The following is a 19,912-nucleotide window of genomic DNA, read 5'->3' as shown; positions in this document are numbered from 1 at the left end:
GTGCTAGCGAGACTGGGCGTGAAATTAATATTGTAATACATACGATATAATATTGTTTTATTTAAATAAATATTTCAAGAAACATTGAGTTTTTTCTTAAAATTTTCATAAAAAATAGAATCAAAATAAAAAAATATTAAGATGAATTATTTGGAGAATTCATTGGAGTTGATATAATTTCGTTGTATCTTCTTAGATTGTGTACTTCCTTTTGAAAATGTGACAGCTACGAAATAAATTAAGACAGTAATTTTAATTTTCGTTAATAAACTTTAACCGAAATAATGTAGAATTATACCTTTTCAATTTCAGTTTGGAGATATTTTTGTTTAGATTTAGGCGTCAATATTTCTGAAGATTTTGTAATTTCGAGCTTTTGCAGGAATCCTGTTAATTCTTCAATCTTTCGGTTTATATTTCTGGAATGCGATGAGTAATGTTTAAAGTTACACATTGACATAGGCCTGTATTCTCAGTTCACTTTTTATCGAGAAATGCGCGCATTTATGATAAAAGTGAATTGAGAATTTAGGCCTTATTCTTTATACCCTTGATAAAATGCAACATTATTCATTCGAACTTACATTGATCTTAATTTTTCCCGTTTATAATTATCTGCATCTCCCTAGATTGCACAATAAAAAGAAAAAAATTCTCATTGACTTTCCATTTTAATATTTTCAGACAAATATGCATATTAAGTTATCATACCGCATTTTGTGTACGTTTTCGAATTGTAGGGTAATCTTCAATGTCGATTGCGAATGGAATATCATCTAATAAATAAATATTTTACATGATGTAATATAATAAAATATTTTATTATAATACAGTCAAATTTTCATATTTTGTACTCATGTTCCAATAAGTAAAAAATATGAAAGTTTAATTATAAATCCCAATTTTTACTGCATGGGGAGAGTTATTTGTTATATACCTTCATTTCTCCTCGATATTTTTTCCATGCTTTTATTGAAGCTTCGTTTGTCACGTCTCCATTCTTTTACAGTGTCCAAATCCCTACGTATTATATAATACAGTTCATGCGTACTGTTTACAATTAATAAGAGCACAATTTAAATAGTTGCCTTACTTAATTTTTTGAATTGTTGCTGATTGTGCGCTCAGCAAATCTCTCGCTTTAGAAATCCATTGCAGTCGTTGTTCCATGATCATATTAGTACCTTTACCTTCGCATCTAAATGCAAAATATTGATCGCATTTTTTACATGTAATTATAAGAAGATAATTGATTCATTTTGCATACATTTTTTAAATTTCCGAAAAAATTAGCCTAATAAATTAAAGCCTAACCAATTATTTATTAATTTATGAAACATAATAGCATTTAACTAATACTATTATTAATATTTTATTATTATCAGTAAAAATATAGTGTGATATATAGTTAATATCTAATTAGCTTTTTTGATATCGAGATAATTCTCCAAACACGATATCATGCTGCACGAGTCTTTCAGCTCCATCGGCCGCAGCTGCATTCTTCGCATGTCTTTTGTGACAATATCGAAAACCAGCTCCGGATGTTTAACATTCTTACATTTCATTTTTTTCTCGTTATTCCTTGCTGTGGAATAATACGACTTTGCGAGCGCGATGTGTTTCGTCTCGTTACTAATTGTCTTAATTCGACATTCCTTTTCGCGATAATGTTTATATGTTATTAATTCTGCAATGTTTTGTCTAACGTAACATGATCTGGGCGACGGTCCGGTTAAGTGCAAGATTTTCGCATCTACCTCGGCGATCTCTCCCTTGATGCAAGTTTTCTTGACATCGTGACACGAAGCTATCATTTTTAAAAATGCGTGCTGCTTATCGCATTTTTCATCCTGATTATAGTTTAGCTCATCGTTACTCTCATTCTCCTTCTTATTACTCTCGTCTTTGCATCGAATAGCAGGAAAATTTCGTGCGCACGATGCGCAAAGAGAACCCGCTGGACTATTGTTACGTGTATCGCTGATATAACTGTTTGCTAAATTCTTCAGAAAAGCGTCATTATGCGTGTTGCTATACCTGTTGCTGGGCTTGTAACCTCTACTTTTCTTTCTGATCGCAGAGCCTTTGAACGAACCGCCGATGTCGTTCGCGCTTTTCGATATTCGCCGTGGAACTTTTGATAATTTCCACCGTTTTTCACGCGGAGACCGATAAGCCAAGATCGTTGATGCCTTTGGTTCAATTTTCTCTAAAATAAATTTGATTTAATTTCGATCAATACACTGATGATTATTGCAGTTTGTTTTGCTAGTTATTTCAATAATTAATTAATTAAAATAAAATCGTTGATATATGTATGATTGTAGTGCGTGACAGAGTTGCAATAGCTGAATGCGCAAATTTGAAATTCTTACGTTCTACGAATGTCACGGGCTCATTCGGATGCAATTTATTCCATTCAGACCGGAGATAACTGAGAATGCTCGAACATCCGAGAGCTATAACATCCTTTGGAGGTGCAGTGATAGGATTATGTGCTACATTGAGGGTTTTAAGTTTCGGCACCAGGCCTATAATGAAAATTCACAGCTATTACATGTATATAAAAAAATAACATAGTTGATAAAGTAATTATATGACTCCTTACAAAGTTACTTACAAAGTTCTAATGGCAATTTCTCGATTTTATTTCCTTGCAACAAGACAGTTTCTAGTGAAGAATGTGATTTAATACTCGTAGGTAGACTTGTCAATAGATTATTTCGAACGTCCAGCCACTGTAAATGTTGTAGGGAAACGAAGAGCTTTTCGGGAAGCTCGGTGAGATTGTTATCTTCTAGGTACAGCATCTAAAATTGAATAAAATTAAAATTTATCAAAATTTAACATACAAAATGCAGAAAACAATGATATAAAAGTGACGTTGCAGGAATCAGATAAAATCTGAATTTAAATCTTGTAAACGTTTATTTTTTTTTCATTTAAAACAGTATCCACATTGCGTGCGCGTACTTGTATCGCAGGATATTTTTCAATCGCTTCGATAGGGAGTGATGTGAGACCGGTGCTTGTTAAATCTACAAAAGTCTCAGTGTATAACGGAGTCCTATTTGGCGGCGGTGTTGAAGGCGGAACAAACGTAATCGCAGATTTCTCCGTTTTCTTCTTCCCTGCTATTGAAGAAATGTCTGAAGCACTGTCCGGCAATATATCTTCACTAAGCGAGAGATACGAATCGTTCCCTTCGTTGTCTTCCAGACCTTTCCATATAATGAAGACACATATTAAAGCACGTACTCAAATTTTATATTTTTGACCTACATCTTATACTACCTAGAGTGGAGGCAGCCTTGCTATATATGGCAAAATCCTGTGTCTCTTTGCCGGAGGAGGCACACGTATTTTCATATAAATTGCCAGCAGTATTTGCTTCGAAAATAATATCGAATTCGGACGATGTTTCTTCATCCTCTTTGTCTTCGAGCGCTTCCCATTTTAACGCTCGCGAGGATCTTGCTGGAATATCAATCTCGGAATTCTCTTCCTCGTTCTCAATATCATTTTCCTGCATGCATAAATGTTAAGGTACTATTTACACATGTATATACATATATAAATTTTGAAGCAAAATCGAAACGTAAGCCTCTCTTCTCATGTTTATCGCATGTTTCCTAATAAATGATGTGAATCATACTTTCACACAAAATATAGTTTATTTTTATTACAAATATTTTCAAATTCTAGGTTTTAATTAAATTAAATTGAACAGTAAAGCATTTAGATTTTTTTTTAATTTAATTTAGTCGAGTGATACTTTTTAATTTATCCGAGCATTATACGCGGTATAATGTCAATTACAGCAGCAGTAATAACATTTCAATTATTAAAATCGAAAAGTGCGATATCTATATTACTCCTGTTTGTCACAAACAATCAATTGTATTGTTTATTTCACTGTTATTTATAAAGAATAAATGTCAGAATCATATTGAAATTCACACCTGCACCCCCGTTTCCCTGGATGTGTCATCGTCGTTCGTTTCCACGGTCGATTGCTCGCCGATCAGTTTATCCGAGTCGTTCTCTACGCTGCCCACGCATTCCTGGATCGATAAAAATTTTTCAGCTTTTGGACCCTCGAAAATTCCGTAATATTGCGCGAGGAGGCTTTCCGCGATGTCTCCGGACATATCGAGGATAAACGATGTGCACCGTGTGCACGCAAGGAGATTAATATTCGACAGCGATTTGAGCGACTACAAACTACAATAACCCCTTTGTTTATTTGTCGCCTAGGTGATTCGACATCTTTGCGTACTTGCACTTAATAAATAGAAATCTACTTCCAGGATCTTATAATAATCTATTCCCCTCTCCCCAAACTCACTCATTAATTAGGAGCACTAACAGAACCCCATAAAACCCAATTTTCAACCCCATAATAATAGCCATTTCCATAAAATTAGTAATCTTTTGGTACCAATTTCATCAAAATCATCAACAAAAAATTAGAAAAATTTTGGGCACTGGTTTCAAGAAAGTCGATCCATTAATACAAAATTATCCATTAATAAATAATTAATCGTATCCTCCAAAAATTAAAACAAAATTTGGTACTGGTTTCGAGAAAATGGGTTAATTAATACTTATTATTTCTTGAAATTTGAATAATTTTCAAACTGGTTTCCAAAAAATCGGTAACGAAAAATTATCCATAAAAAAATTCAGTTTGATACCTCAAAGTTTGCGGAAATTGGAACAATCACGTACACTTTTTTTAAACAGAAATCGGCAACTCTTTTAATATTAACAATTTTTCTAATTTTATTACATTCTTTAGTTCTTTCTACCCCTATTTCATATATAATTGTTTAAGATTTAAACAATTATTTCCCAAAAAATTTGAAAAATTTTGGAACCGGCGGTTTCCAAAAAATCGGTAACAAAAAAGTAAAAATAAAAATAAAAATTATTTAAAAAATTTAGCTTGATATCTCAAAATTTGCGAAAATTAGAGTAATCACGTACATTTTTTTAAACAAAAATTTTAAACCTTTTTATTATTAGCAATTTTTCTAATTCTATTACATTCTTTAGTTATTTTTTTTTCTACCATTACTTCATATACATACAATTCTTTAAGATTCAGGGTGCCATTACATGGAGCGCGGAAACGCGGAAACGCGGAACAGAATAGTAACTAGATTCCGCGTTTCCGCGATTTGAGTCCCGCACGTTTGAACGGAAAAGCGGAATCCGCTATTATCGTGTATGTATGTACCCTGGCTTGCATATAAGATACTTCATAATAACCATCAACATGATGTTTGGATCTATAATATTGTACTGCCACTTTTATAAAATAATAAAAGTAATCGAAGTATGTAAAAGCTTTCCTTTTCAATGTGATTAGACAGCTCCAAAATTTGATGGAGTATACTGTATCCGCGTTGACAACGGATTTTGACGCGTTCATTCCGCGAGCTTGTTTCTCCTTATATTACATGGAGCACAATTTGCGCGAAAAAGCGGAACAGTATAGTGACAAATAAACATTTATATCACACGTGCGTGGAAAGTGGCCCATTACGCGCGCGCCATCTGTGTGACAAATAGCCAATTCCATACACGAGTCAAAACAGTGCGGTAATGTAACATTACCGCACTGTTTCTTTCGAAACCATATATACACACTTGTTGAAGTTAACAAGAATTTTGTTATCTTTCGGTGTATTTTGAATGGGTACTGATGATAAAAGAATTCCTTCTACCATGTCCAAATAAACGTAATGATACAAATAATTTTTATCGCCTGCTGTTAGCTTTTGCCGCCTTTGCGGTATCAAATATTCCGCTTGGTTTAATAAGTTATCTCGTATCTTGGATATATCCATTGTATGCGTTACTATCGCTCTATAAGAAAAAAAGTATCGGTAAATATATTAGTATTAAGTTTGTTGACAGATAATGTGGGACAGTTCAATGCTACTCCGAGTTCCCGCGTGAAGTTCGACGAGGAGGACTATGGCTGCATTCGAGAAGCGCGCTATTAGCGCTATTGCATCATTCTGTCTTTATTGCTCATCAGATGTAAAACAAGGATAGAATAAGCAAATAGCGCTAATAGCGCGCTCCCCGAATCCAGCCAACAACGGTTCTGTGCTCTGTGACAAGTACCTGCCGGACGAAGTGCTGATAGAGATATTCTGCCACGCCGACTGTAAGACCTTGTTGAGGTGCCAGTTGGTATGCAAACACTGGAAGATGCTAATGAACCAAGTGTAGCACAAGAAGACCGAATGAACGCTGGGCAACCGGTCCACGCTTCGTGCATGCGAGATAGTATACGGTCCAGGGCATCTTATCGACGGCCCTGGACAGTATACTATCTCGCATGCGCGAAGAAGCCCTACGAGAGGAACCTGATGAAGAATCATTCCGGCGCGGAGTATTCGGATCACTGGGATATAATTTGGGAGAGCGGCTATGGTCGGATGGTCGAGGAACCACCTGCCGGCATGCCGGAACTGCCGCAAACTAAACCGCTGTTCAAAGACAGACGGATCTGTTTCACAACGTCTTATTTTTATTGCACCAAAGTACAAGGTATAATTCTGACGAACGAGGGAATTCATTCATATATTCTGGACACTTTATCAACCACCTATAGAGGTATTGCCAAGTTTTATGTGATGGAAATTATATATAGGAATTATATATAATTGTGGATTATATAATGTCATGTATGTATACGTTCATTTATATCATCCACTTTCATATTTTTTCGAATACATGTATGTTATGTGAGCTTGATATTTTGTTTTTATAATTTATAGATTTATACAATCTTTTTAAATAACCTGCCTTAATTATTTTATTTATTTTGAGACATTTGTTATCAATATTCAAATTACGGAATACGTACGCTTCGCGAATAATCGATTCTCGCGACGCTAGAAATGGCCGCATTCAGGAAACACAACTGTTGAGTGAGCGGTCAGTGATTCTTTAATATGATTGGTTTTACTCCGGATCTAAGTGTAAGAACCAATCATAATGAGCGCTCACTCAACAGTTGTGTTTCCTGAACGCGGCCAATGTCGCGGGCTGCTACGTCGGTACAGGGTTGCGTTCCAAAATTCACTCTCGGTAACTAAAATCTATAGTTTATGTCACGTACACACACCACTGAATTGCTTACGCAGACGCACGGTAGAGACATTGGTCTAGTTTCCACTTGCGTATATCAACAATCTTTCTGTAGCCTTCAAACTATTATAAAATGTAACGAAGTATCTTTTTTCGTATAAAGGCCATTTATTTGCTCCATTTTTAACGAGTACATAATCTTAAATGTAATTATATATAAATTTTATGTTCTTACACGTGAAAATGCAGATCATAAAAGTTGGATATAGTACTACGTCAGCATATAATTGCACGTGATATAACTATCGTCGACATTTGAATAACTTTCTATTAAAAATTACAATTAGCAAACCTGTTCACAAGGTTATTTAGTTCAGGCTATTGGTTCATGGGACTAACCAATCAGAATGATTCCGAGATTCCGTCTTGCATGGGGAGGCACCCTTAAAGCTATTCCAATATTCCTACTGCTCATGATATGAAACCATCGTGCCATAAAATCTATGAACCACGCAGTTGTTAATCATTCATCACTATAATTGTTATTTACCAAGTATTGTACTCCTGAACTTATTTCTTCGCAAAAACTCTGGTTGCATTGCTAACTCGCATTTTTAGAAAGTGATTGCTAGTATCTAAATTTTCTTCACGTAGCTTGGGTGCTAACTTTAAATCGATATTTTCATCTTCGTTAAGTACGTCATTTAAATGTTCAAAATTAGCTACATTTGAAGGTAAAGAATATTTTTTGCAAAACTTATCAGGAATAGTAATAATTTTGTTATTTAAAAACCCCGCTTTTGTATTTTTAAAAGCATGTGGTAAATCCGCGTAAAAATACAATTTCCTTTCCTTATCGAACGGATGCGTACACCAATTAATTATTTGTGAATGTCGCGAAGCATTAATACCGTACGCTCTCCACATAGCTTGGTTAGCTGGGCCCATGTCCGAGGTGATTGCGTGGACGCGCAATCCAATTTCTTCGGCTTTTATAATAATTTCATCAATCACAGGTTTTAAATTTGCACCTTTTACAGAATCGCCCGTAAGATCGTATCTCACTACTTGTTTCCACCTTGCACCAAGCCCAACTAACATTACAACTAATGCATGAGTTGCCGTTGCAGTATGATCGTGCCCGACTAGAGTTACATTGCCAACGTACATATTCGTTGATGTATCGTAAAACCTTCCTGGTGTAATACTGTGTACTCATTTCGTCGAGAACTATCATACAATCTTTGTACAAACCTTTTTCAAAGCAATTTTAATTTTTAAAAATTCGAATACTTCTGTAATTACCTCACCACTAAAAAATTTTAAATTTTCCAATTTTTTTGTTAGTACTCTAATACAAGGGAAAGGAAGTTTTTGCCGTAATATTTCTTCATAACCTGCTGTACCACATGTAAATCTTAATTTGTAAGCATTTATCAAAGTTTCGTTGCATCAACGAGGCATTCTTTTATATTTTCGAGTTAATAATTTAATTTGATCTTCATTTAGAATGCAAGATAAACTTTCCTTTAATTTGTTTGAACGTACTTCCTGTTGTAATTTTTTATTCCGTTTATTGGCTGCAATAAGACTCTTTTTCAAAGCTATCCTAGATTTTTCCGATTTGTTATATAATTTTTGTAATCTATTAAATCGTTGTTCAAGTATTTCTTCGAAAGGCGTTTTTTCCTTCAGTTCTTCAATACTTCCTTCAGTTTCCTGAATTTCTTCCGAATTGTTGTGAACATCACCTGCACATAAATTTTTTGAAATAGAAAACTGACATTTGGTCGCAGAAAAAAAATTAAATACTGGTTTTAAAAAAAGCCCTATTAAAAATAATAAATATTTATTTTTAGCTTAAAAGTTCGAATTTTCGACTAATTTATGATAAAAATGATAATTTAAATATTGTATTTCATTATTTATACAAAAAGCGGTATATTTATTATATTTAAAATAGTTCTGAACACACTTTAGATTTTCTTCATAATTTTCAAATAATTATTATTATTACAAACATTTTTTAAAGTTTCTTTTTTAATTAAGGGAAAAGTAGTATAGTATACTCCGATATTATGTAATATAATCAAAACAAGTTCTATAGTTTCAATGTCGGTTAATAATTGAAAAAGTATACAAAATTCAAGTATTATATTCAAGTCTCGTTCTCACGATTAACAAGTAGTACCGGCTTCCATGCCCGGTGGCGCCACAATCTTCAGAGTAACTTTTTTCCCTAGCCCCATTCTTGCTTCATATCACTTCATATGGTCACGGTACTCCGGGTACTTGATCATACTTGACTCTTGTTCACATTTTTCATAGCGATTATCACTTGCTCCCGTTAATCTGCGATAAGTACTCCTACTCCGTTCTCGGAGTATCCAAATCTCCGTCTCCGTTCTCACAATCCGGCACGTGCGAATAATTCCAATATGTCGGATTCGGAAGGTAATGACCTCGCTGATAGAGGCTAGTGTCGGTTAAAATGCAACGTAGATAATGCGAAAATACACAACGACGAGACTTATTGCAGGTGCCAGCGACGCGGGGAGCGTCGGAGGAAGATCTCGAAGCGTCTCTCGCAGCAGAAGTCCTTCACGTAGCTCGGGATCCAGGAGTCCGTCCAGATCTCGATCACGTTCCCGATCACCGTCTGGGTGAGTCTACCTATCTTTCTTTTTTTTCTCTCTCGGCCGATCATCATCCTTTTCCTCTTCTTCTTCATCATATTGATTGCTATTGTCCAAGTCTTCTCCTGCAACCATAAATGCTCGGGCCTGTTTTCTATTGCTGAACTGGCTGCACTATAGTTCAGAGTTTATCTTCTTTTACTCCATATAAAAGGAAAAAAGATAAAATTTGATTAGTGCAGTTCAGCAATAGAAAACAGATCCCTCGTATGTAACATATGTACAACTTCATTATCGAATATGTCGACACGTAATAAGAGTTTTAGCGTTAATTTATTTTTGTTGCAAATCCAAAAGAAAAATATCGAATCTGATATTTTATTTTCTTGCGTCTGCAACGAAGAGATTTTTAGATGTTTCTTAAATAAATCTGGATTAATTTATCTCATAATATAATGTTTATTTCATTTGTAGCTCAGAAGATGGAGACCCGAAGCTGGACGAGGCAGAAGAAGTCAGATCGGGAGATGAAGAAGCTGTGGAACCGGAAGAGGAACCTGAAGGTATGATAAATCATAAAATTTTTAATCACACATGCAAAGTTGTTTTATATTTTTTTGCCATATATGTTATATTTCATATTTTATGGTTGCAGGAGAAGACTTGGACAATAGTAGTGAATATGATGAAGAAGAAGAGGAAGAGGATGATGATCGGCCGAGAAAGAAAAAGAAGAAGGATAGGTTTGGTGGGTTCATCATAGATGAAGCTGAAGTAGATGATGAAGTTGAGGATGACGATGAATGGGAGGAAGGTGCCCAAGAAATTGGCATCGTGGGAAACGAGGTGGACGAGTTGGGACCGACTGCGCGTGAAATTGAAGGACGTCGTAGAGGTACAAATCTTTGGGAGTAAGTATTAAAATTTTGGAGATAATTTCGTATTTGTTTTGATGAATGTAATCGAGTTCTTAATGAACGGATTTTATAGTTCGCAGAAAGAAGACGAGATTGAGGAATACCTTCGTAAAAAGTATGCAGACGAGTCGATTGCCGCTCGTCGCTTTGGCGACGGCGGTGAAGAAATGAGTGACGAAATCACTCAACAGACTTTGTTGCCCGGCGTAAAAGATCCCAATTTGTGGATGGTAAAATGCCGGATAGGAGAAGAAAAGTCGACCGTGCTGTTATTGATGCGGAAATTTATCACGTATCAATTTTCCAGTAAGAAATATAAATAAGATTTATATTTTTTTGATTATTTTTGATTGCATAACTCTTAATATTCTTTTGCCTTTTAAAAATTTTAGGCGAACCTCTTCAGATAAAATCCGTTGTGGCACCGGAAGGTGTTAAAGGTTACATTTACATAGAAGCTTATAAGCAGCCGCATGTAAAAGCTGCTATCGAAAATGTTGGTAACCTCAGGATGGGTATATGGAAGCAGCAAATGGTACCGATTAAAGAGATGACCGACGTGCTGCGAGTAGTTAAAGAGCAGACCGGTTTAAAAGCTAAACAATGGGTCCGTTTAAAACGAGGCATTTACAAAGATGATATAGCTCAAGTTGATTATGTCGACTTAGCACAAAATCAAGTTCATTTAAAATTGCTTCCGAGAATCGATTACACCAGACCACGCGGGGCATTGAGAACAGCGCAGAGCGAATCTGAAGCATTGAAACGTAAGAAGAAAAGACGACCACCTGCGAAACCATTCGATCCCGAAGCAATCCGTGCTATTGGCGGTGAAGTTACCAGTGATGGAGATTTCCTTATTTTTGAAGGAAATAGATATAGTCGTAAAGGGTTTGTATTATTACATGTTATGCTAATATTATTATATATATTTATTTATATAATTATTATTAATTAAAATTATTTCTTATTTTACGCAGTTTTCTTTATAAAAATTTCACTACAAGTGCTATTATCGCGGAGGGTGTAAAACCTACACTCTCCGAATTAGAGAGATTTGAAGAAGCGCCGGAAGGTGTTGAGATAGATTTAAGTGGCACTCCAGGAACTGGAACTTCTGGAAAAGAAGATCAGTCCGTTACTCATTCCTTCAGTAACGGAGATAATGTAGAGGTTTGCGAGGGTGAACTAATAAACCTACAGGGAAAGATTGTTTCCATAGATGGAAACATGATTATGGTTATGCCAAAGCATGAAGAACTTAAAGAAGCTTTGGAATTCCAAGCTTCGGAGTTGCGAAAATACTTTACGCAAGGCGATCACGTTAAGGTAAAATTTGCGATATTGCTCGTTTTAAAAATAGATTTCTTTTTTTTACAATGTTACAACATTATTTTAATTAATTTGCAGGTTGTAGCAGGAAGATACGAAGGTGATACAGGTTTAATTGTTAGGGTAGAACAAAATAGAGTAGTTTTATTTTCTGATTTGTCAATGCACGAACTCGAGGTTCTTCCGAGGGATCTACAATTATGCTCTGACATGGCTACCGGCGTTGATAGCTTAGGACAATTCCAATGGGGTGACTTGGTGCAGCTTGATGCGCAAACAGTCGGTGTTATCGTCCGATTAGAACGTGAGAATTTCCACGTTCTCTCTATGCATGGCAAAGTGGTCGAAGCGAGGCCGCAAGGTCTTACGAAGCGTCGAGAAAATAGAAACGCGGTCGCTTTAGACTCGCAACAGAATACCATACAGAAAAAAGACATTGTTAAAGTGGTCGACGGACCGCATGCAGGTCGAGGTGGTGAAATTAAACATCTGTACAGAAGTTTTGCCTTTTTACACTCGAGAATGTTTGTCGACAATGGTGGAATATTCGTATGCAAAACCAGACATTTACAGTTGTCCGGTGGAAATAAGACAACTTCCATTAATTCTATGTCACCAGTGGCTGGATTTATGTCTCCTAGAATTGCCTCTCCGATGCATCCTAGCGGGTTGGTCTCGTTCTCATTCTATATTCACTTTATTGATATGTTCTTTCAACGTTTACTTATATATCAACTATTGATTAATCTTACAGAGGTGGTTTTGGACGGGGCGGCGGAGGCGGAAGAGGCAGAGGCCGTGGTGGCGGTGGCGGTGCAAGACGGGATAGGGAATTAATTGGAACCACGATTAAAATAACAGGTGGACCGTACAAGGGAAACGTGGGTATTGTGAAAGATGCGACAGAGACAACAGCGCGCGTGGAATTGCACTCCACGTGTCAAACAATCTCCGTCGATCGATCTCATATAGCAAATGTCGGCGTCCCGACAAAGGATGGTGGCTTCAGCAGTTACAACAGAACTCCGGCTTACGGTGCTGGTGGGCAGACGCCGATGTACGCGAGGGACGGATCAAAGACACCTATGCACGGTTCCCAGACGCCGATGTACGAAAGTGAGTATATTTATACATGTATTTTTTCTTTTATATGAGATGATGTGAAAAGTACAATTTTTAAAATTTGATTGTTATAGATGGTTCTCGCACCCCTCACTACGGTTCAATGACGCCGTCTCACGATGGATCGCGAACACCAGGACAATCTGGAGCTTGGGATCCGTCAGTTACTAACACACCCGCCAGGACGAACGATTTCGACGGCTACAGTATAGAAGAAGGTGGCTCGCCCGGTTACGGGCCCGGATATCCTCCTACTGGTGGGCCGTTTACTCCGCAGACTCCGGGCACCATGTACGGCTCGGAACAAAGCTTCAGCTCATATCAGCCGAGTCCTAGTCCTGCGGGCAGTGCTACCGCGAGCCCAAGTCCTACAGGCTATGTTGCTACTCCGTCCCCAAGTGGTACTGGATACACTACTAGCCCACATGGAGCATTTGCAACTCCTTCTCCGATGGGTTATAGTCCTATGACACCTGGTAAGTAATATAACGCTAGCGGAATCTCTATATAAGTAGATGAGGATTTAGTCTCTATTATAGAATCTAAATGTTTTTCAGGTTTCTAAATGATTTTATAATTTAACATTGCAATATAATCACTCTTTAACTTTCTTATCGTATTATTTACATGTAACGATTATAAGTAAATTTTAACTCTATATCTATCTTATTATCTACTCAATTATATTTTTTTATATAACAGAATTAAAAAGCAGAAGCAAATTGAACGAACGAACGAAATGAAATGTGGGTTTTTGAAACGAGTTATTATTCATCTCGTAGTACTTTATTCACAACTTTTAACTCTTCAAATCAATCTCTTATTAAATCGAGACGTACATAAAATGAAGGTTGGGATCGAAACCGGCATCTGCCGAATACGAATCAATTGCTTTCATACTACGCGTAGCAGAAACAAATTCTCGATCGTAACAAGTTATAACTCGGTATGAGGTTCAATATTTGTCATACACCATAATTCGTAATTCTTACAGGAGTACCAAGTAGTCCATACAATCCACATACACCTAGTTCAACAGGAATGGATGCAGTCGGTTCCGGTATCATGGGTAGCTCAGAATGGCACACGACGGATATTGAAGTACGCATTCGCGACTCTCATGACGATCCTGCTCTCGCTGGACAACAAGCAGTTATTCGAGGAATTTCTGTAAGTGATTCTGTGTCAATTCTGAATAAAATAAGATATTGCGATACCGGTAGTTCACATATGCGCATCTTTTTAATTTTATTTTTCAAGAATAACACGTTTATATTTGTGACAGGGTGGTATGTGCACTGTTTATCTACCTACTGAAGATCGAGTTGTGAACCTAGTGTGTGAACAACTGGAACCTGTGGTACCGTCACGCGGCGATCGAGTCAAAGTAATTCTGGGTGAAGACCGCGAAGCTGTCGGCACTTTACTTTCGATCGATAATCAAGAGGGAGTGGTAAAACTGAACACGGACGAGATAAAATTCTTGCAATTGCGATTTTTGTGTAAAATGAAAGCACTAGATTTAAAAGATTTGAAATGAACAATTTTCTAATTCGTACACGCAAATATTGTAGCGTAGATATTTTCGACACGATAATTGATATCTTTTTATCTTATAATGTTTACTTCAAACATTTACATTCTTGTATATTAAGTGTCTAATATATATCTGACAGTAATAATAATAATAAATGGTAAGTGATACATATGTCATCATGTGTTTATTTTTTTTCTTGTTCTACATTATAATTCGTAACAAATTAGTAGTAGAAAAGAGACAGTAAGTATAATTTTTTTATTTTTGGTTATTGCTATCATGATTACAACTTGTCCACATTATGTCTTAGATTTTCTTGAATTTTTTACCTTATTTATTTAATATAAAAAAATATATATATCCATTTTTATAAATTTATATTTGTAAAATAAAATGAACAATCATGTCTGAAGTTACTGTTTTATTAGCACGAAGTAATGCGCGTAATAGAAATATAGTTGTGATAGAATAATGGGCACAAGTCGTTATAGGCTTGTCAGAAATACCCAAGAAACCCGCGAAAAAAAATCACGCGGTTGAACATTTAGAATTCTTGTTTCGGAGCATGAATATATGTTTCTTATCGTTTTTTTTGGTACTTGTAGGTTGCACTTTCAGTAAAAGGTTTGTTGCATTCGATAAAGATATACGTGCCATTTAACAATTACTACATTTACTTAATTTTGTATGATATCAACATTTATTTAAGTAAATGAATTCTTTAAAATTGAACATAATCATGTCATTGATTGAAGTTTTCAACGTATTTACTGTCTTGTTCGTGATAGGTTAAGCGAGGCTAAATTTTTTAATCATGGTCAAAAAACCGGCACCGTTTTATTCGAAAGAAACGATTATGGAAAGCAATGTTGGACAAATGATGAATTTACTATTCTTAGTAGTCGGAGGATGTTTCAAGATATTCTACCCAACGTAAGGCCAATGGAAGCATCTTACAAGAACTTTGTCGACATAAACTGTATTATAAAAGACAATATTTTATCATCATAAACAAAAAATTTTGAAAGCTTAATTCCTAAAGAAAATGTATCTTTTATTTATTTATTTATTTATTTATTTATTCAAAAATAAATTTTGTAAAAGAGCGACCTCGCGATATTTTCGGATCTCCGTTTTCTATAATGAGGAGTGAGTGCTCTTAAAGGAACGCACAGGAAGCTTTCTAAGATTTTCCTCTTCGCCAGGTGAACGTCATCGATCCCCAGAACGATCAGTACATAGCACACCTCATGGACTATTTTCACATATGCCTTGAGAGCGTACGGAGGCTGTCCGTTGGCAAAACGAAGCATTTGATGCTGAAAGCTCTGGCGGACACTCTGGGCGGTTACTTGCGGGTCTACATCCTCCCCATCACAAGACACTCGTATTACGCGGGTAACATCAAGTATCGTAACGCGAGGATGCTGTTTGAGCTCTTCGACGAGCTGAAGGTCTTTCTACAGACAAACGGTGCCAGTTGGTCGAAGCCCAGCCAAGATCTTCCAAATATCAGGATTCCACCCATCATAATTACACCACCGAAAACGTCGTTTGCCTGTAATGGGCTTATCACGTATTCGGCGTGTAAGTGCGATTGTTAATCCTTCGCGATCCGAAGAAATTTCGAAAATGCATATTAAATATTGTATATATTACTTAATTTTGTAAGCTAATTGTAATTTGAAAACTGTATCGAATGCATGCACTGATTTCGGATCGCGAAGAATCAATCTGATTGTTTGTTGCTTTTTCCATAAATGAAAATAGCTTCCGAACGTGACAGCGGTGACTATCGAAGCTTCACGTTCAGAAAAAAAAGACGGTCCACGATGAAGCGGGGACATTCGAGACGTGCGGTCGATGGTGAGAACGAAGGAACGAGTTTAACTTTGAACGACACTTGTATACTATTTTAGTATTCTACATGTGGCTGACACACGAATGTAAAGCTAAAAGTAGTACAATATCATTGTCACCTAAAAAAAATAAGAAACTATTTTTGTATGAAAATCTAATTTACATAACTAATTAAAAGTAAATCGATATTTTAACTGTTCTGTAAAGAGACTGAAATGACCACTGAAAAATATTGTCTACGACAGCTGACAATTTTATATTACGGTTTATCTTTAATTTCAAATGCTGTATATAAGTACCAATTATTCCTAAACTCTTTTATTTCGCCAAGGCTATGGTAACGAAGCTACGGCGAACGAAGTCACAATACCCCTCCCGTTCCTCGATAATGAAGCGGAGCCAAACAGGTAGTTATCGAGCCGCAATTTGTAAGAATGCCTCGGCGAACAAACAGCCTCAACACATCACTCTCTATCTAGCATCGCGCTGCCCTTCAAAACCGATAGCCTGCAATCATTGTACTCGGAAAAGTCGGCTTTTGCCCTCGTGAAGTACTACATCGCCAGCGTCAAGTGCATCACTTCGCGATCAAGCACAAAAACGCGGCTGCGAAAGTTCAATAAGGACTTCTATACCTGGTTGCAACAATCTGTACATCACGAGCAGATCATCAGATAAAATAATGATAATATAAATTACAAGATGTCTCTGGGGAAAAAATTCTAAAATTCTCATACTAGAAAAATCATGTCCTGTTCCTTTTCCGCAGATTTTCTACTTTACAATTATTAACGCGGTTGTCCAAGATTAATTTTGGACGAACCGTAAAAACTATTCGCAAAAATCGCAAATACTTTTCGCATTTCAGGTGCGCCGACACCTGGACGACGAGAAATGGTATCCAGCATTCGGTGGTGTCCTCCGAGTACTGGCTACCTTGCGAGAATCGGGTAATATTTCATGACGGCCTTTCGTTGCGATTCGCCGCGTTTGAAAATTAACGAGACCGATATGCTATTCCGTTTTAAGCGCTCGCATAGCTAAAACTGCAGCCTCTGCAACGTTTCTCTCACCGTGTTTGCAAATTCGTGCGCGATTTCATTGTCCGTTTTCAAGGGGAGTAAAATATAAACGCGTGTCCATTAATCCTTTGATGCATCTCGGGGATCAAAATGGCCCTGTGCATTTTGCTTCGCATAATTTTTTTGTCGCGCATACGGCTTCTCGGAAAGTTTTGCTTTATTTTACAATTATAAAATTATAAAATCACGTTAGAAAAGATTAATGGACAGTCGTCTAGATTCTGTATTTGAAACTTTGGAGTAGAGAAAAAAAATTGATTAATTAATAGAATGATTGATTTAAAAGCTGTAACTTTCTCACAAACGATTTTATAGCATATTCTTTTTATGGCTTGATGTCTTAGATATCGGCGGCGATATTATGAAGAGCAGAACAAGCGGTACTTATCAAGTTATGCCTAAAGTAGGTACGGGACGTACGAGTCAGACGGACGAGAGTGGATCGTCGCTTTACAAAGGAAAAGGAGAAAGTAGGTTGTTCCCTCGCGAGATAATACGGTTTTTTCTCCTCTTCGCATCTGTATCACTTAATTTAATAGTGCCACTTTCTAACTACTCAAAGGACAATTAAATTGTAAGATAATTAAATTTGTGCCGATTGAATTCAGACAGTACAACGACACTTGGACCTACAGAGCTCGTGATTATAGCAGTGTTATCCGTACTGATGATGTGGTTATTGGTGGGATTGAGCTTAGTGTGCTACAGATTTCTCACCAAGCCCTCCGAGGGCTGTCCACCCTGCGAATCAAAGGCTACACCGTAAGTTAAGGGATCGCTTTCTTTCGCTTATCTATTATCTTTATACAACACGTGCATGGAAAGTGCCCCATTACGCACGCTACGCGTGCGTGATAGACCACTTTCCAGGCACTTGCAACATAAAATAGGGAGTGTAAGTCGTGTGTAAAGATGAAAATTCCCGGGTGCGGTTACCGCACTCGCCTTCGGCTCGTGCGTAAACTCCGCACCCGGAAATTTTCATCTTACGACACTTGTTACACAAATAACTATTCTGTTTCACATTATATCTGGCTTACTCCGAATTGCCTATACTATAGAATTTATTTACTTCAGCTTTACAGCGAATTGCTTATACGTCAAATATCTAGTTTATATTAATGTTAAAGTTATCTATTATTTAGACGTATTATATAATATATAATTTATTATTTAAGTTTGGAATTTTCCCCGCAACATTTGCCGTAAATTTTTTGGAAAAAACGAATGCTTAACGCTGTTATGATATTCAATCCGTTCTTTTCTCTTCAGATTCGCGGTTCTCTACGAGAATGCGGACTACTGCCAACCAGATACGTGCCCCTCGAAGCCGTTGCGTAAGGGAGTGGTTGAAAAATTAAAGGAATGGTGGAGAGATAGGTTTGGACGGTGCCCAGGGGGATGCCAGGAGCACGCGGACGAGGAACGTTGCTTGGCCGCGATGAGTTACAGCAGCAAAGACGTCGTCAGCGATAGCAGCAGAATTTATCCGTGGGCGTGTCTTTTTACGTTAATTACGTTGCTCTGCTAGATTATTTGCATCAAAATAATATCTTTCCATTAATATTATTAGAATAGTTTCTGTAATTGTATATACTAATCGCTTTATACTATTTCGATTGCAATCTTACATCTGAATATTTTGTGATTAACAGGAGGAAGAAATACACTAAATCTACCTCCGCTCCGCAATTAGGAATGCCTAGGGGTCGCACGGTTTTCAAAGTTAATGATTATGATTTACTTTATTATTTATTTGTATAGCTAAATAGCCAAAATGTATTTTTGGTCTTTTTCAAGCGGTTGACTATATTGTAGATTTCAAGAAATTGAGTTTAACATTTTATAACATCTATTTTGCGCTATCTCCGTACGATCTTTGTACAATTACGAATTTTTTCTACAGCACAGCGTTTGCTATAGTTCCGAAGGATCGACCACCTACTCCGACAGTCCAGCCAAGCTGAGATAACGATTAGACAATAAAAAATGATTTCGGACATGGGGATACGATATGTGAAAGAATTGTATTTCTCCTTTAAGATGTACCATTTAACTTTAGAACATTTGTACTAATAAAAACTGAAATTTAATAGACACGAACAAAACTTTCTAATCCCGCGTATAAAATCTCGCGTATGTGCGGCATTGCGGGAAGAAACGCGAAGATTGTTTTACGGCCCCCGCACGCCACGTCGGGCCATTAATCTAATTTCATTACAGCCGGCCGCGCCGAAAGCACCCCTGATGTTTCTTCGTTCGCAGCTCCTCTTTCTCGCGGTTCACGCGCGCGGCCAGCAACTTGTTGCGAGC

General features: G+C 36.8%; 4 protein-coding genes across 4 annotated transcripts; 3 read left to right on the top strand and 1 right to left on the bottom strand.

The window, feature by feature from the left end:
- Positions 1-136: 136 nt before the first annotated feature.
- LOC112465667 (E3 ubiquitin-protein ligase LRSAM1-like) lies at positions 137-4,154 on the bottom strand. The gene is made up of 12 exons (XM_025033320.1): positions 3,966-4,154; positions 3,298-3,529; positions 2,977-3,224; positions 2,624-2,813; positions 2,379-2,534; positions 2,041-2,212; positions 1,094-1,198; positions 938-1,020; positions 712-776; positions 585-625; positions 299-419; positions 137-226 (listed from the first exon to the last, which is right to left on the bottom strand). Exons 1-12 carry the CDS (start codon positions 4,152-4,154, stop codon positions 137-139), a joined length of 1,692 nt encoding a protein of 563 aa, XP_024889088.1.
- A 1,993-nt stretch (positions 4,155-6,147) lies between these two features.
- Positions 6,148-6,686, top strand: LOC112465643. Its single transcript, XM_025033283.1, has one exon. The coding sequence runs from the start codon at positions 6,213-6,215 to the stop codon at positions 6,684-6,686; it is 474 nt and encodes a 157-aa protein (XP_024889051.1). The 5' UTR covers positions 6,148-6,212.
- Positions 6,687-9,375: 2,689 nt separating this feature from the next.
- LOC112465661 (transcription elongation factor SPT5) lies at positions 9,376-14,810 on the top strand. The gene is made up of 12 exons (XM_025033311.1): positions 9,376-9,567; positions 9,653-9,776; positions 10,224-10,312; positions 10,405-10,660; positions 10,740-10,972; positions 11,059-11,557; positions 11,647-11,995; positions 12,077-12,666; positions 12,753-13,114; positions 13,195-13,596; positions 14,115-14,290; positions 14,406-14,810. Exons 1-12 carry the CDS (start codon positions 9,552-9,554, stop codon positions 14,658-14,660), a joined length of 3,351 nt encoding a protein of 1,116 aa, XP_024889079.1. The 5' UTR covers positions 9,376-9,551; the 3' UTR covers positions 14,661-14,810.
- A 1,064-nt stretch (positions 14,811-15,874) lies between these two features.
- LOC112465642 lies at positions 15,875-19,130 on the top strand. Its single transcript, XM_025033282.1, has 7 exons — positions 15,875-16,244; positions 16,849-16,924; positions 16,997-17,168; positions 17,386-17,467; positions 17,944-18,069; positions 18,208-18,361; positions 18,872-19,130. Exons 1-7 carry the CDS (start codon positions 15,908-15,910, stop codon positions 19,128-19,130), a joined length of 1,206 nt encoding a protein of 401 aa, XP_024889050.1. The 5' UTR covers positions 15,875-15,907.
- Positions 19,131-19,912: the final 782 nt, after the last annotated feature.

Source organism: Temnothorax curvispinosus, unplaced genomic scaffold (assembly GCF_003070985.1).
Source record: "Temnothorax curvispinosus isolate PA1 unplaced genomic scaffold, ASM307098v1 QBEX01015410.1, whole genome shotgun sequence".
NCBI lineage: Eukaryota > Metazoa > Arthropoda > Insecta > Hymenoptera > Formicidae > Temnothorax > Temnothorax curvispinosus.
Note: the sequence above shows the minus strand (reverse complement) of the source record. Positions and strands in the feature narration are given on the sequence as shown.